This window comes from Mobula hypostoma, chromosome 9 (genome assembly GCF_963921235.1).
Source record: "Mobula hypostoma chromosome 9, sMobHyp1.1, whole genome shotgun sequence".
NCBI lineage: Eukaryota > Metazoa > Chordata > Chondrichthyes > Myliobatiformes > Myliobatidae > Mobula > Mobula hypostoma.
The window spans coordinates 19,997,693-20,016,027 of record NC_086105.1 but is presented as its reverse complement, the minus strand read 5'-3'; the positions used below and the strand labels follow the sequence as shown (position 1 = coordinate 20,016,027).

General features: G+C 43.8%; 1 protein-coding gene across 1 annotated transcript in view; it reads right to left on the bottom strand.

Annotated features, from left to right (window-relative positions):
• The window catches only part of LOC134351547 (ankyrin repeat domain-containing protein 26-like), a 129,153-nt gene that overhangs the window by 66,421 nt on the left and 44,397 nt on the right, over positions 1-18,335 (bottom strand). The window contains exons 7-8 of the mRNA XM_063057829.1: positions 9,971-10,007; positions 9,784-9,853 (exon numbers count right to left, since the gene is read on the bottom strand). Of these exons, the coding sequence (XP_062913899.1) occupies positions 9,784-9,853; positions 9,971-10,007 (107 nt within the window). The remainder of the gene's footprint in view (positions 1-9,783; positions 9,854-9,970; positions 10,008-18,335) is intronic.

Below are 18,335 nucleotides of genomic sequence, written 5' to 3'. Positions count from 1 at the left end.
CCGCTTCGCACGAAACGAAGGTCTGAACAGGCAGGGAAGGAGAATTAAAAATCCTCATGAATACCGCCTTAAGAAGTGTAAGGGTCTGCATAGGCAAGGTGTAAAAGGAAAAGGTTCTGTGGAAACCGCCCTAAGTAGGGGTCTGCACGGGCAGAACGTTAAAAGAGACAAAGATAGTTTAATAGATAATTCAGGCGCTGGTGAAATAAATCATAAGGCTAGGCATAGAAATAGAGTTAGAGAAATAGTATTATTAAATAGGCAAGTCGTGAGATTCTAACAACACCATAATAGAAAAAGGAAAAAGAGAACAACATGACAGAGAAAGGAACGGCAGTAGAAATATTGAGCAGAAAATTCCCGGTGTGTCAAGGTAAGATCGCGGAAATTTCAGAAAAATGGGAAAAAAGAACTAAAAAACTGGTCACGAAATGGTAAGAGAAGGAACGTTTGATGTAAGCTTATGTGAGGAAATGGAAGCGCTAATGAAAAAATCACAAACCCAAAGATAAATCTAAGAAAAGAGAGGAAAAAGGGAACAAGAAATGGAAGTGTTAAAACTCTAGGATGGAGGGAGAAAGGTTCAGAAAGACGGGAAGTATATTAATAGTAAGTAAAAAAGACACTGAGAAACGAAACGAAAACAACAGGAATTCTGCAGATGCTGGAAATTCACCTTCCAGGTGAGGCATCACTTCACCTGTGAGTCGACTGGGGTGATATACTGCGTCCGGTGCTCCCGATGTGGCCTTTTATATATTGGTGAGACCCGACGCAGACTGGGAGACCGCTTTGCTGAACATCTACGCTCTGTCCGCCAGAGAAAGCAGGATCTCCCAGTGGCCACACATTTTAATTCCACATCCCATTCCCATTCTGACATGTCTATCCACGGCCTCCTCTACTGTAAAGATGAAGCCACACTCAGGTTGGAGGAACAACACCTTATATTCCGTCTGGGTAGCCTCCAACCTAATGGCATGAACATTGACTTCTCTAACTTCCGCTAGGCCTCACCTCCCCCTCGTACCCCATCTGTTACTCATTTTTATGCACACATTCTTTCTCTCACTCTCCTTTTTCTCCCTCTGTCCCTCTGAATATACCTCTTGCCCATCCTCTGGGTCCCCCCCCCACCCCTGTCTTTCTTCCCGGACCTCCTGTCCCATGATCCTCTCGTATCCCCTTTTGCCTATCACCTGTCCAGCTCTTGGCTCTATCCCTCCCCCTCCTGTCTTCTCCTATCATTTTGCATCTCCCCCTCCAGCTTTCAAATCCCTTACTCACTCTTCCTTCAGTTAGTCCTGACGAGGGGTCTCGGCCTGAAACGTCGACTGCACCTCTTCCTATAGATGCTGCTTGGCCTGCTGCGTTCACCAGCAACTTTGATGTGTGTTGTTGTGAGAAACGAAACGAGCAGTCTGATAAAGAGAAGGAGAAGCACAACAGGGAGCCTGCTTCGGCTCTATACCCAGACCTGAAAGACATAGAAAAACCTCCTCCCTATTACGAGAAAGAAACCCTTAAGCAGTGCCCGATGATAACAGGAAGAGTGGATCTAAACGGAGAAATTAAAGTCTGAGATATCGAGGAGGAAAGAAAGAATCACGAAAAGGAGCAGGAGGAACTACGGAAGGTAATAGAAGAAGACAGGGCAAAGATAGAACAGGAGAAAAGGGAAATAGAAGCGATCAAAGGGTTACAGGAATTAAAAGCGAAAAGGGATGAAGAGAAATCTTTGTTATATGGGCACGGAACTGAACAGGCTAGAGCAGAAGGAGACTTGTCGGGAGAGCAAGAGTTAAGTAGCGATAGAGAGGGTACGAGAGAGTGGAGGCAGAGGATAGGAGACAGGAGCCTTGAAGGGGAAAAAGAGAGAGTGAAAAGCCAGATATTAGAAACAGAGGGAGAGATTAGGAAATTACAGCAGAGACTGAATTTCCAAGGGGAGTTTGAGGATTTCACATGGGCCCAAGCAAATGCTAGCTCAAGGCAGAAAGGAAGAACTCCACGAGGAGGCCAAGGGAGAAAGGAAACCCCGGAAAGAATCATGTGGCAGCCAGTAAAAACGTGCTCAGAAACAGATGGGGAGTCAGGCGAGGACGAGAGTCAGGAGATGTGGAAACGTAAAGGGAGAATGATGCCGTTGTTAGTAAAAGGATTGGGACAAGTACAGTATATTCCTTGGGGATCACAGGACCTGGAAGGGCTGAAAAACACCCTGCCCAGCCTACATGAGGGTGAAGGGAAGTGGATTAGGGCCTTTGAGGAAGAAACCACGGGACGAATGTTGGCTATGGGAGATTTGAAGGCGCTGCTGATAAGGCTGATGGGAACCTCCAAACTACAAGCAAGAGCTGATGGAAGTGGCTGGCATACAGAATGCGGACAGCACACTGATTGACGGGGCCAGATTTAACACAGTGAGGCAGAGGGTATGGGGGGCCCTCAGGGAGCTCTATCCACCCAAAATGGACCCCAAAGCCATGAAAGGGGATCCACTGGGAGATACTGAAAATCCAACAGCCTACATAGAAAATCAGTTGAAAAGTTGGAGACTGGAAACTGAACAAGAGGTGGAAGGCAATCCATTTATGACCGCGATGTTCCGAAATACCGTTTTGGATGCAATGCCTCCCCAAGTTAAGTCTAAACTTGAGGAAGTGGTTGGACTGATGTCAATGACCCCACAGGAATTCAGGGACCACGTAGTGCGGTCGAAAAATATCGAAAAGACAAACGAAAGTTGACTGAGCAGCAAGAAGTGCAAAGAAAGCTGATACAAATGCAGCTTGAAGAACTTAAAAAGGAAAAAGAAAAAGGCAAGAAGATGCTGCCAGCAGTGACCGATTTAAGCACAGCTGTTGAAATTAATGAAATTAATTGGAGGGACCGGTCGTGCCGTAAGACAGAGCCCAGAAAACCCCATGCCAATAATAAACGTCTTTGGGGTAGCTTTTCCGCAAATGCCCTATCGGGGACAGGATAAATTTAAACAGCATCCCAGACAGAACTGGAAATCCCAAGGAGGGGGGCAGAGAGGTTAAGGGCAGGAAGGGCCAGTAAGGAAACAAAGGGAAATCAAGCTGCAGATGAAGCAGCCAGGAAAGCGTCTGTGTGTACATCCGCTGTTATCGCACCCCAGGTAAGTCTAGAGCCGGAACCTATGGTAGAGGACTTGATTGAAATACAGGGAAAGGCAACTTTGGCAGAACAAACACTGTGGAGACAAAGGGGGGCCAAGCAGATCCCATAAGGCCTATGGACCACAGAAGATGGCCTACTGGTAACTCCCACCCCTTTACTGACTATCCTGATCTCAGAAGCACATGGGATGGATCATTGTGTAATAAGGAAAATAAAAAAGGATGGATTTTGGTCGCCTTATTTACAGGCTTCGGTAGACCATGTATTGTCACAGTGCGAGGTATGCGCGCAGAATAATACTCGAAAAGGAATTACAATCCCACTAGGTCATATACCCGTACCTGAAGGGCCATTTAAACACCTAGTGATTGACTATGTAGACATGATAAAAACAGTAAGAGGGAAAAGATACACGTTGGTGGTAATCGACAGATTCAGCAGATGGGTAGAGGCAGTACCCTCGAAAGATCAAGGGGCAGGAACAGTGGTGAAATTCCTGACAAACGAAGTGATCCCAAGGTTTGGGATACCGACAGAAATTAGCTCAGACAATGGTTCAGCTTTCATCCAAAAAGTGGTCAAGTTAGTTCTGTGAGCACTGAGAATAAAGCAGAGATTTGGATGTGTGTATCACCCTCAGTCGCAGGGTATGATGGAAAGAATTAACGGGACCTTAAAAACCAAACTAAACAAAATCTGTGCAGATACTAAACTCAACTGGGTCGATGCACTACCGTTAGCATTAATGAGTTACCGCATGCAGACTAATTGGATGACGTGTCTAACACCGCATGAAATGCTAACCAGGAAGGCCCATGCCAGTTCCCCAGTGGACAGGACCATATAAAGGGCCTAGTTTGGAACAATTGGAATTGAAATTAAAACAATACATGCAGCAATTAACTATGATACATAAGTCTATTTATGCACAGGCAAAACAGAAAGAGCCAGAGATCGATCAAGGGGAATCAAGCCAGGCGATCAGGTCTACATGCGAGCATTTCGAAGAAAGTGGAACGAACCCAGAAGGGAAGGGCCCTTTACAGTAACCAAAGCATCACCCACCGCAGTTCAAGTGGAAGGACGCTCCACCTGGTATCATCTCAATCACTGCACTAGAGCAATCCCGCAGGTACAGTCAGGTGGGCCACCCGAGATAAGTGGTGAAGAGGAACAAACAGTAGGGGACAGGCAAGAGCAACAAGAAGCTGACACTGAACCACAGGAACTTGACCAAGTAATAAGGGAAATTTTAGGTCCTGAGGACAGGCCAGAAGACCCTAAGGATGGGGTTATGGATGGTAGTACTCTTTCAAATAATGGGGACGACTTGGGGGCGACCAGTCCCGCCCCCCCCCCCCCCCCGGGATGATACACTCAGATACTCTTGTGCAGATTTGGAGACCATTAATTTGGCAGATGTGGCATGGGACTGTTAGGATCCCACAAAACCTGAGAGAAAGGAGTAAGAGGAGCACAACGGTTACCTCCGTACCATGGTACCCGAACATGTGGTACCAATGGGCAAATTATACAGCAGGGATGATGAAGAGACAGAATTGTTATCTATGCTCAAGGGCAAGTCCGGTGCAACACATAGCCCCCATGCCTTATAACTCCTCCACCTGCACGCAATGGTGAAAGGAGCGGAGGGGGCAGTGTCCAAGTGTAGTCAAGACCTGCAGTATGGGAATTTGTAGTGGGATGGATCCTTGTTATCAGAAATGTGTTGATAACACACCAATGTACCCTTATTGGTGTATGTTATACCAGGCTTCCTCGCAGTTTGATCAAAACAAGCTTGCCTCTAACTGTAATTACAGCAGACCGTGGGCTATAAATAAAAGAAGCCAGACACCCAGATTGAGAAGGCTTAAAAGGCAGGAACATTTGAGTTATGAATGTTTCACGCGGACGGGTGACCTCTCGGTTGGGCATTTCAGCAGCAACTGTGTTAAGATTTGGAATGTAATCCCAGGCCGAAGATACCAGTCAGGTACCCCTCTGCCTGAGGGTGCACTGAACTCCCAGACCATCCTGTTAGCAGATACCTGGTGACTGCGTGGACAGGAGGGGGGTCTGAGATCCACGCTTCCCCTTAATTGGGCAGGTACATGTACGCGTGTTATGCTGATTCAAGAAGTTGTATCATCCCCTGAAACACAGTTTGACACCTCGAGGCAACAGACACTAAAACGGAGGAAGAGAAAATATGAGCCCGACCTGACGATTCGGATCGGCAGTATAGGACAGCCGAGGGGTATACCTAACGAGTTTAAGGCAGGGAATGAGATTGCTGCGGGCTGGGAAGCACTTATACCTGTAATAGGGGTTAGCAAAAGTGTTGAATGGATAAATTATATGTATTATAATCAACAGAGATTCATTAACTGCACCGATGACGCACTAGAGGCTTTGGGACAGCAGCTAGATGCAACTAGTAGAGTGGTGTGGCAAAATAGACAGGTACGAGACTGGCTATTGGCAGAGAAAGGAGGGGTTTGTGTAATGTTTGGGGAACAGTGCTGTACTTTTATACCGAATAACACTAGTCCGGAGGGATCGTTTACCAGAACAATGAATAAACTGAAAAATCTAAGAAAGGAAGTTAAACAAAATTCAGGGCTTGGACATCAGTTCTTTGACTGGTTAACTAGTAAACTAGGAGGATGGGGAGCATGGCTGACCAAGATTGCAGTAACCATCGGTACTGCATTACTAAACAGTGCGGTCATTCTGTGCTGTTTTCTTCCATGCCTCAAGTCACTTGTAGTGCGTGCTGCAATGAAATGATTTCCGATGCTCCTGGAAATTATTGGGTCGAGCCCTACGGAGAAAGAAGCACCGATGATATATCCGTATAGTCTACGAGACACGCAAGACGAACAGGAGAGAGATGAACTATGTGGGGATTAGACTGTGAAGGCTCCTGAGTCTTCTTCCCTGTCTCAGATACGAAGGGATGGGTTTTTGGCTCAGCGGCCTAGGGAGGTAGGGAGAGAACACTTTGAGTCCTAAGCGCAGGAAACTATAGTTTAACCCAAATTTGGGAGTAAATGCGGGGCTGTATTTGAGCTTTTATGCATAGACTCGCAGTCCCCTGTGGGTCTCAAAGAGAATATTATATTGGAAAATGCATTGTATTTTCTATGTATTACAGTATTTACTCAAATGTACACATTGTATTTTCTATATTTACTATGTAACCACTGCTAGCTCAATAGAAGGTATTCACTATGTAGCCACGACTTTTGACCTGATCACTATTAATTCATGAAGAGAACTAGAATGAAACCAAGGAGAAAGATAACGGTGGCGAGTAAGGTGATGAAATATCGGGCAGTAGGTCAACACAAGACTAATTAAGAAATAACTGTGGTTAGGGATGAGAGGACATATGGTCTAAAATGTAAACTAGGACATAATTAAGTTGGGGAGTAAAACAATGGTGGAAAGTCCAGAGCGGATATATTGATGATATGTAATCACAGGCCGACTGGATGTGATGATGTAGCTAAGATAGGAAAATTGCTATAAAAAATACTGTATACAAGCATCGATGGGCAGTCAGCTACTAGCTTTCTGATTGTCTCAGCTTTGATTTGCAAATTAAAGTTTAAAACGTCTTGACGAGTTTTCTGCGTCTCTTTGTCGTTTGTGAGAAACGAGAAACGACAGTCGATCCTTTATTAAACTGCCCAAACGATGCCGACTTCTCTCGATCCTTCACTTCAACGAATTCTTCACTCTTCCTTCAAAAAACTGTCGGAATTGAGTAAATTGGCACTTCCAACCACACATTTCCAGTCCAAGTAATATGGAATCTTTCAACAGAACGTACAACAGAACGTAAAAATGAAACTGAGTCACAAAAACAAACACAACAGAAACGGAGATACAACACGTTCTACCTGGAAATCTACAAACTCAAAATCCCACTGCGTCACCTGAGTCGACCCTTATATAGTCACGGGGGGGGGGACACACATGTCATCATGTGACCTCACAACGGCGGGAAAATCACATCAGGTGACCTCCAAAAGACCACTACAGCATTCTCACAAAAAAAAACAGATCTCCATGAGCATGTAACATCACAAGCTAATCTTTAGCATATGAGAAGTCTAGTCAAGAGTCTGATAACAACGGATAGAGCTTAAGAACATAAGAAATAGGAGCAGGAGTAGGCCATCTGTCCCATGGAGCCTGCTACGCTATTCAATAAGATCATGGCTGATGTAACCATGGACTTACCTTCACTTACCTGCCTTTTCCCCATAATCTTTAATTCTCCTACTAGGCAAATATCTATAGAATATACTTATGAGTCTAATGGTGTATACTTTCAAGCTTTTCTACCTTCTGCCCAGTGGGAGAGGGGAGAGAAAAGAAAGACTGGTGCGGGAGAGCTCCTCGATTATAGCAGCTTTCCTGACGCAAGCGGGAAGTCAACGGAGGGGAGATTGGTTTACGTGATGGACTGGACTATGTTAACAGCCATCAATGACCATACAGAATTTTGTTAGCCCTCTGAGGAACTACCGGCATAGGTGTGCTTTCTTGGCTATGGCATCAACTTGTTAATAACATAATAAGCTTCTGTATTGATGTACTGGCACCTACATCCTTAGGACAACTAATGAAGAGCTCTTAAAACATGTAGCTAATGTTATGAAAGCAAATGCCAATTTGGCCACATTAATACCGATGAAGGCATAAATGCTGGCCAGGACACTAAGACCTGCTCATATTAAAAATAATCATATGGGGCTTTTTAGATCTAACGAAGCAGGTTTTCAGATTAATATATCCTTCTGAGGAAGCAAAACTTCTGTTTTCAAAACTCAAATACTTCCAAAGATAATGTGACCTATCGTTGGATTTTTGCTTGAAATTAACCTAAGGTTCATACAATGCATTTTGGACCATGACTCTACCAATGAATAAAAGACATTTCCTTCCAGCTAGTTTCAAATTAACCTCTTTCCCTCTGGAGGTCCTTCCTTCACATCCATATAATCATCAGACCATTCATAATCCACTTTACTTCCTAAAGATCCACAAGCTACATGACTTTGATTGCCTCATCATTAATTTCGCCTGCTCTTATCTGTTTCCTTCCATGAACCGCTGGCAACCTTTGCCACTTTAACAGTTTTTAGTTTACTGGTCCTAAACAACTTGCTTTCAATCTGTGATTGTTGCTCAATGCCCTTTCATTTTAATGCCACACCAAAATGGGGCTATTTTCTTCAGGCCACAGACTTTGCCCAGGACAACTTCTCCAAAACAGAGGTTGCAGTTACACTTGGCTTTGCAGGGCAGGCCAGATACTTAAATAACCATTATCGGACTCCTAATGCAGGCACTAAATTCTGAACTCTGTTTAATTATCAAGTGGACAGGGAAAGGTTTCAAGCTCTTTAATGCAAAAGTTCAAAGCATTTGATACAAGGTGCATTTCTTTGCCTGCCTGAACTTTAATTAACTTGAATTGTTTGACTTGTGACATACTTTCAACATTAGTTTATCTTTTCGGCACTTCTGATTTAGTACACAGTTGCACAAAGTAGTTTTGTAAGCTAAACCCTCATTTTCTAAAAAGTGATAAATCATTGCAACAGATTTCCAGGAAGTCAGCTTGATGGCTTTTAATCTTCTAGTCAGTAACAGCCATGTTCAACGACGAACTGCATTTTTAATGATCTGTCATGAAAAACACAATTTACTGTGGAATATGGCTAGCCAAGGATTTCCAACATAGCCAAGTGCAACTGGAGCCTCTTCTTTGAAGAAGTTGGCCTTGGCAAAGCCTGTGACCTCAGTAAAGTAGCAAAAGTTCTGAATCTTAAGTGCCAAGCCCTTATTTTTAAAAAGTGACCCCTTGTTTCTAGATATGCCCACAAAGAACACATTCATCCCGTCTAGACTATACTCCTTTTTCTTTTCGAATAGCAAGCTCTGCAATGCCACTGAATTTGAATTTCCTTGTGAAAATAATTTATTTGCTCCAACTTTTTCTAATTTTGCTTCTTAATAAACATGATTTATAATTCAAAATAAAGCCCTAGAATGCAACATTCCAATTAATTAAACAGTTACAGAAAATGGTTACAGTGGGATACAGAATTCCAGCATAAAGATGATCGTGTGGATTGTCAGAGGCTTTTCCCCAGGGCTGAAATGATTGCCACAAACGGACACAGGTTGAAGGTGCTGGGGAGTAGGTACAGAGAAGACGTCAGGGGTAAGTATTTTGTATGCAGAGAGTGGTGAGTACGTGGATTGGGCTGCCGGCAACGGTGGTGGAGGTGAATACGATGGGGTCTTTTAAGAGACTTTTGGATAGGAACATGGAGCTTAGAAAAATACAGGGCTATGGGTAAGCCTAGTAATTTCTAAGGTAGAGACATGTTCGGCACAATTTTGTGGGCCGAAGGGCCTGTACTGAGCTGCAGGTTTTCTATGTTTCTATGACCAACCCACCAAGTTCAAGCAGCATTCCTTTAATGAATATTGATATATGACACAGGTATCTACTTTAATAAAACTATTTCAGTGAAATACCATCATTGTTAGTCACTTAAATTCAAAAATGAGATAACACAACAAATTATATCAATGGCAAATTACTACCTTGGAAGAACATGGCACATTATCTTCTTCATCTGAGGACAACCAGGAATTTACAGCACTCTTTGACTCCCTAAAAGTAAAACATTCAAAGAAAAATCTTACATGGACAAGAAAGCGACATAAAACCAATAAGAAATTAATCTACTTAAGAAATGTTTAAATTGCAACAGCAGTAGTTCCAACTTACCCACTGAAAGATTCTGTCAGAGAAATATCACCTATCACTGGAGAGCAAAGCAAATGATATACAGGTGAATTAGATTCATCCAAATTCATTTTAAGCTTTAGTTCATTCTCCAAATATTACAAGTTTATTGTTAAACAGAGAGAAAAAAGGACAGAATCCATTTGAGTATTACTGATTGCAGTTTTGTCCAGATGAAATTATTTTTCTACATTCATACACCATGTTCCCATAGAAGGATCCATTATGAACATCAGACTCTCCATAAAGATATTATCTATATGCTAAACTTTGCTGGCCAGTGATGCAGTGGCAGCAGTACTGGACTTTGATGAAAATGGTCCTGGGTTTGAATTCAGCCAGACCCTTGCACAATTTCCATCTGAGCTGGGTTGAGCGTCAAGCTAGCAACTCGGCCTTGTAACAGACAAATGCTAAGGAAACAGCAGAAAAAATGTCCCCTGATGTGCCATAGATGCGTAAATGAACAACAATGCTCAATATCAGATATGTTATTGCATAAATTTTAATTATATCTATGCTTCTATATCTATATTCAAATCAATGTTGCAACTTGCAAAATATGTTTAAAAATATGGATTGAGGATGAGTACTCATTCTTCAATACTAGAAGCAAAGAGCTGACATTAAGCATAAGAAACAAAATAAGAATGCACAAAGATGTGGCAGGCCTAAAAGGAAATTAGAGGAAAAATTCTTTGTACATGGAGGAAGACACTTTTAAAGGTTGATAATGTTGCACACATTGATATAATTCCCCATTTGATCAATATTATGTATAAAGATCTTACATGAAATTACCACAGAAAAATAAACGTATGACTCAGACGAATTAATCTCTCGGGAAGTCACAAGGGAAAAGTGGATTCAAGAAATCAGAAATAACAGCAAAAAAATGGAGCATATATCTGCTGGCAAGTCAGCATTCATCAAGGAATAGAACCAGGATTAACATTTTAGATGAATTGCTTGTCATCAGAATGGAGCCAATGTTACAAAGATTCTCAACAGGTACTTTCTAATACAGTAGAACATAGAAAATCTACAGCACAATGCAGGCCCTTTGACGCACAAAGCTGTGCCGAACATGTCCTTACCTTAGAAATTACCTCGGGTTACCCATAGCCCTCTATATTTTTAAGCTCCATGTACCTATCCAGGAGCTTCTTAAAATACCCTATCGTATCCGCCTCCACCACCGTCACCGGCAGCCCATTCCACACACCCACCACTCTCTACGTAAAAAACTTATCCCTGACATCTCCTCTGTACCTATTTCCAAGCACCTTAAAACTGTGCCCTCTAGTGTTAGTCATTTCAGCACTGGGAAAAAGCCTCTGACTATGCATACGATCAATGCCTCTCATCATCTTATACACCTCTATCACGTCACCTCTCATTCTCCATTGCTCCCAGGGAGAAAAGGCGGAGTTCACTCAACCTATTCTCATAAGGCATGCTCCCCAATCCAGGCAACATCCTCGTAAATCTCCTCTGCACCCTTTCTATGGTTTCCACATCCTTCCTGTAGTGAGGCAACCAGAACTGAGCACAGTACTCCAAGTGGGGTCTGACCAGGATCCTATATAGCTGCAACATTACCTCTCTGCTCCTAAACTCAATCCCACGACTGATGAAGGCCAATGCACAGTATGCCTTCTTAACCACAAAGACAACCTACGCAGCAGCTTTGAGTGTCCTATGGACTCGGACCCCAAGATCCCTCTGATCCTCCACACTGCCAAGAGTCTTACCATTAATACTATATTCTGCCATCATATTTGACCTACCAAAATGAACCACTTCCTTGGTTGAACACCTGCCATTCCTCAGCTCAGCCCTGTTTTGCATCCTATCAATGTTCCGTTTTAACCTCTGACAGCCCTCCACACTATCTACAACAGCTGCAACCTTTGTGTCATCAGCAAATTTACTAACCCATCTCTCCACTTCCTTATCCAGGTCATTTATAAAAATCATGAAGAGTAGGGGTCACAGAACAGATCCCTGAGGCACACCACTGGTCACTGACCTCCATTCTCAATAAGCTTTGCATGGGGTACCTTATCAAATGCCTTGCTGAAATCCATATACACTACATCTATTGCTCTACCTTCATCAATGCCTTTAGTCACATCTTCAAAAAAAATCAGTCGGGCTTATAAGGCACAACCTGCCTTTGATAAAGCCATGCTGACTATTCCTAATTATATTATGCCTCTCCAAATGTTCATAAATCCTGTCTCTCAGGATCTTGTCCATCAATTTACCAATAACTGAAGTAAGACTCACCGGTCTACAATTTCCTGGGCTATCTCTACTCCCTTTCTTGAATAAGGGAACAACATTCGCAACCCTCCAATCCCCCGGAACCTCTCCCATCCCCATTGATGATGCAAAGATCATTGCCAGAGGCTCAGCAATCTCCTCCCTCGCCTCCCACAGTAGCCTGGGGCACATCTTGTCTGGTCCCGGTGACTTATCCAACCTGAGGCATTCCAAAAGCTCCAGCACATCCTCCTTCTTAATATCTACATGCTCAAGCTTTTCAGTCTGCTGTAATTCATCCCTACAATCGTCAAGATCCTTTTCCATAGTGAATACTGAAGCAAAGTATTCATTAAGTACCTTTGCTATCTCCTCCAGTTCCATACACACTTTTGCACTGTCACACTTGATTGGTCCTATTCTCTCACGTCTTATCCTCTTGCTCTTCACATATTTGTAGAATGCCTTGGGGTCTTCCTTAATCCTGTCCACCTAGGCCTTCTCATGGCCCCTTTTGGTTCTCCTAATTTCATTCTTAAACTCTTTCCTGCTAGCCTTGTAATCATCTAGATCTCTATCATTACCTAGTTTTTTGAACCTTTGTTAAGCTTTTCTTTTCGTCTTGACTAGATTTACAACAGCTGTTGTACACCACAGTTCCTGTACCCTACTATTCATTCCCTGTCTCATTGGACCATACCCATGTGGAACTCCATGCAAATATCCCCTGACATTTGCCAGATTTCTTCCATACATTTCCGAGAACATCTGTTCCCAATTTATGCTTCCAAGTTCCTGCCTGATAGCCTCATATTTCTCCTTACTCCAATTAAACGCTTTTAGCAACATAGAAAATAGGTGCAGGAGTAGGCCATTCGGCCCTTCAAGCCTGCACTGCCATTCAGTATGATCATGGCTGATCATCCAACTCAGAACCCTGTACCAACCTTCCTTCCATACCCCATGATCCCTTTAGCCACAAGGGCCATATCTAACTCCCTCTTAAATATAGCCAATGAACTGGCCTCAACTGTTTCCTGTGGCAGAGAATTCCACAGATTCACCACTCTCTGTGTGAAGAACTTTTTCCTAATCTCGGTCCTAAAAGCCTTCCCCTTTATCCTCAAACTGTGACCCCTCGTTCTGGATTTCCCCAACATTGGGAACAATCTTCCTGCATCTAGCCTGTCCAATCCCTTTAGGATTTTATACGTTTCAATAAGATCCCCCCTCAATCTTCAAAATTCCAATGAGTATAGGCCTAGTCGATCCAGTCTTTCATCAGATGAAAGTCCTGCCATCCCAGGAATCAATCTGGTGAACCTTCTTTGTACTCCCTCTATGGCAAGGATGCCTTTCCTCAGATTAGGGGACCAAAACTGCACACAATACTCCAGGTGTGGTCTCATCAAGGCCTTGTACAACTGCAGTAGTACCCCACTGCTCCTGTACTCCAATCCTCTCGCTATGAATGCCAGCATACCATTTGCCTTTTTCACCGCCTGCTGTACCTGCATGCCCACTTTCAATGACTGGTGTATAATGACACCCAGGTCTTGTTGCACCTCCCTTTTTCCTAATCGGCCACCATTCAGATAATAATCTGTTCTCCTGTTTTTGCCACCAAAGTGGATAACCTCACATTTATCCACATTAAATTGCATCTGCCATGAATTTGCCCACTCACCTAACCTATCCAAGTCATCCTGCTTCCTCTTAGCATCCTCCTCACAGCTAACATTGCCGCCCAGCTTCGTGTCATCCGCAAAGTTGGAGATGCTGCATTTAATTCCCTCATCTAAGTCATTAATATATATTGTGAACAACTGGGGTCTCAGCACTGAGCCTTGCGGTACCCCACTGGTCACTGCCTACCATTCTGAAAAGGTCCCGTTTATTCCCACTCTTTGCTTCCTGTCTGCCAACCAATTCTCTATCCACATCAATACCTTACCCCCAATACCGTGTGCTTTAAGTGTGCACACTAATCTCCTGTGTGGGACCTTGTCAAAAGCCTTTTGAAAATCCAAATATATCACATCCACTGGTTCTCCCCTATCCACTCTACTGGTTACATCCTCAAAAATTTCTATGAGATTTGTCAGACATGATTTTCCTTTCACAAATCCATGCTGACTTTGTCCGATGATTCCACCGCTTTCCAAATGTGCTGTTATCACATCTTTGATAACCGACTCTAGCATTTTCCCCACCAGCGATATCAGGCTAACCGGTCTATAGTTCCCCGTTTCTCTCTCCCTCCTTTTTTAAAAGTGGGGTTACATTAGCCACCCTCCAATCCTCAGGAACTAGTCCAGAATCTAAAGAGTTTTGAAAAATTATCACTAATGCATCCACTATTTCTTGGGCTACTTCCTTAAGCACTCTGGGATGCAGACCATCTGGCCCTGGGGATTTATCTGCCTTCAATCCCTTCAATTTACCTAACACCACTTCCCTACTAACATGTATTTCCCTCAGTTCCTCCATCTCACTGGACCCTCTGTCCCCTATTTCCGGAAGATTATTTATTTCCTCCTTAGTGAAGACAGAACCAAAGTAGTTATTCAATTGGTCTGCCATGTCCTTGCTCCCCATAATCAATTCACCTGTTTCTGTCTGCAGGGGACCTACATTTGTCTTAACCAATCTTTTTCTTTTCACATATCTATAAAAGCTTTTACAGTCAGTTTTTATGTTCCCTACCAGTTTTCTCTCATAATCTTTTTTCCCCTTCCTAATTAAGCCCTTTGTCCTCCTCTGCTGAACTCTGAATTTCTCCCAGTCCTCAGGTGAGCCACTTTTTCTGGCTAACTTGTATGCTTCTTCTTTGGAATTGATACTATCCCTAATTTCCCTTGTCAGCCACAGGTGCACTATCTTCCTTGATTTATTCTTTTGCCAAACTGGGATGAACAATTGTTGTTGTTTAGCCATGCGATCTTTAAATGCTTGCCATTGCATATCCACCGTCAACCCTTTAAGTGTCATTTGCCAGTCTATCTTGGCTAATTCACGTCTCATACCTTCAAAGTTACCCTTCTTTAAGTTCAGAACCTTTGTTTCTGAATTAACTGTCACTCTCCATCTCACGACAAGATTGCTAATTAACCCTTCCTCATTGCTCAATACCCAGTCTAGAATACCCTCCTCTCTAGTTGGTCCCTCGACATGTTGGTTCAAAAAACCATCCCGCATACATTCCAGGAAATCCTCTTCGTCACCACCCTTACCAATTTGGTTCACCCAACCTATATGTAGATTGAAGTCACCCATTATAACTGCTGTTCTTTTACCATAGAACCATAGAAACTACAGCACAGAACAGGACTTTTGGCCCTTCTTGGGTGTGCCGAACCATTTTCTGCCTGGTCCCACTGACCTGCACACAAACCATATCCCTCCATACACCTCCCATCCATGTATCTGTCCAATTTATTCTTAAATGTTAAAAAAGAACCCGCATTTACCACCTCGTCTGGCAGCTCATTCCATACTCCCACCACTCTCTGTGTGAAGAAGCCCCCCCCCAATGTTCCCTTTAAACTTTCCCCCCCTCACCCTTAACCCATGTCCTCTGGTTTTTTTCTCCCCTTGCCTCAGTGGAAAAAGCCTGCTTGCATTCACTCTATCCATACCCATCATAATTTTATATACCTCTATCAAATCTCCCCTCATTCTTCTACGCTCCAGAGAATAAAGTCCTAACCTATTCAACCTTTCTCTGTAACTGAGTTTCTCAAGTCCCAGCAACATCCTTGTAAACCTTCTCTGCGCTCTTTCAACCTTATTGCACACATTTCTGATTTCTTGTTTAATACCATCCCCAACCTCACTTCTACTGTTAGGTGGCCTGTACAAAACTCCCACCAGGGTTTTCTGCCCCTTAGTGTTATGCAGCTCTACCCATATCAATTCCACATCCTCCCGGTTAATGTCCTTCCTTTTTATTGTGTTAATCTCCTCTCTAACCAGTTATGCTACCCCACCTCCTTTTCTTTCATGTCTATCCTTCCTGAATATTGAATATCCCTGAATGCTGAGCTCCCATCCTTGGTCACCCTGGAGCCATGTCTCTGTGATCCCAAGTATATCATAATCATTAATAACAATCTGCACTTTTAATTCATCCACCTTGTTACGAATGCTCCTGGCATTGACACACAAAGCCTTCAGGCTCGCTTTTCCAACACTCTTAGCCTTTATAAAATTATGTTGAAAACTGGCCCTTTTTGATTTTTGCCCTGGATTTGCCGGCCTGCCACTTATACTTTTCACCTTACTACGTTTTGCTTCTACCCTCGTTTTACACCCTCTGTCTCTCTGCACTTGTTCCCATCCCCCTGTTGTGAACTAACCTCCTCTCTCCGACTCTCCTTAATTTGATTCCCACCCCCCAACCATTCTAGTTTAAAGTCACCTCAGTAGCCCTCACAAATCTCTCCGCCAGGATATTGGTCCCCCTGGGATTCAAGTGTAACCCGTCCTTTTGTACAGGTCACACCTGCGCCAAAGGAGGTCCCAATGATCCAAAAATTTGAATCCCTGCCCCCTGCTCCAATCCCTCAGCCACGCATTTATCCTCCACCTCACTGCATTCTTAATCTCACTGTCGCGTGGCACAGGCAGTAATCCCAAGATTACTACCTTTGTGGTCCTTTTTCTCAATTCCCTTCCTAACTCCCTGTATTCTCCTTTCAGGACCTCTTCCCTTTTCATACCTATGTCATTGGTAGCTATATGTACCACGACCTCTGGCTCCTCACCCTCCCCACTTCAGGTTATCTTGGACACGATCAGAAATATCCCTGACCCTGGCACCAGGGAGGCAAACTACCATCCGGGTCTCTGGACTGCGTCCACAGAATCGCCTATCTGACCCCCTTACTATCGAGTCCCCTATTACTACTGCCCTCCTCTTCCTTTCCCTACCCTTCTGAGCTACAGGGCCGGACTCTGTTCCAGAGGCATGGCCACTGCCGCTTCCCCCAGGTAAGCTGTCCCCCACAACATTAGTCAAACAGGAGTACCTACTGTCAAGGGGCACAGCCACTGGGGTACTCTCTATTACCTGACTCTTCCCCTTCCCCCTCCTAACCGTGAGCCACTTGTCTGCCTCCCGTGGCCCCGGTGTGACCACCTGCCTGTAACTCCTCTCTATCAGCACCTCACTCTCCCTGACCAGACGAAGGTCATCGAGCTGCAGCTCCAGTTCCCTAACGTGGTCCCTTAGGAGCTGCATCTTGGCGCACCTGGCGCAGATGTGGACGTCCGGGAGGCTTGGAGTCTCCAGGGCCTCCCACATCCGGCACCGAGAACAACAAACTGCCCTCACACTCATACTGCCCCTCTCCTCAAAAAACAACAAAAAATGAATACCAAACCTTCCTCGCCTCGCCCGTTTCCGCCTAAGCCCGTTGAGCCAAAGCCCTTAAGCCTTCACTCTGCTCCCGGCTCACTCTGCCGCCCGCAAACTACGCAGCCCGCTGCACGAGGCTGTGTTCCTTTTAAATCTTCCGCGCTTCACTGCCCGATGTCACACGCCTGCGCAGTCCCGCCTTGCTGAACGCCGATGGAATAAAAACTGAAAAATTCAAAAATGGCTTCCTCTACACTCCCGCTCTGATTCTCAGACTTCCTTCTTCCAACTTGTCTGTTCCTATCCCTCTCCAATGCTATAGTACAGGAGATAGAATCTATTCACCATTATCAGAACTCAATTTTACACTGCAATACTTTTAAAGTCAGGCAAAAAAATCTGCTAGTAAGACATCAACTACCAGCTATCAACTGCCAATGCTCTTCTCCACTAGTCAGTTTGTTCTGACTTACTTTATGGTAATAAAATATATGCGTAAGCAATGTACATCTTTCAAAGTAGCATCATGCATTGAAACAGCAGTTAATAAAGCACGTGTGAGTCTGTGCTTCATTACTAGAGGCACAGAAATTAGTTTAGATTGCTACAATATTGCCACATTTGGAACATTGAATCCAATTCCGGTTACCACATTTTGGTTCCAGGAAAAATGAATTTCAATTACAGGTTGACCACCTCGAATCCGGCAATCAGTGGTCC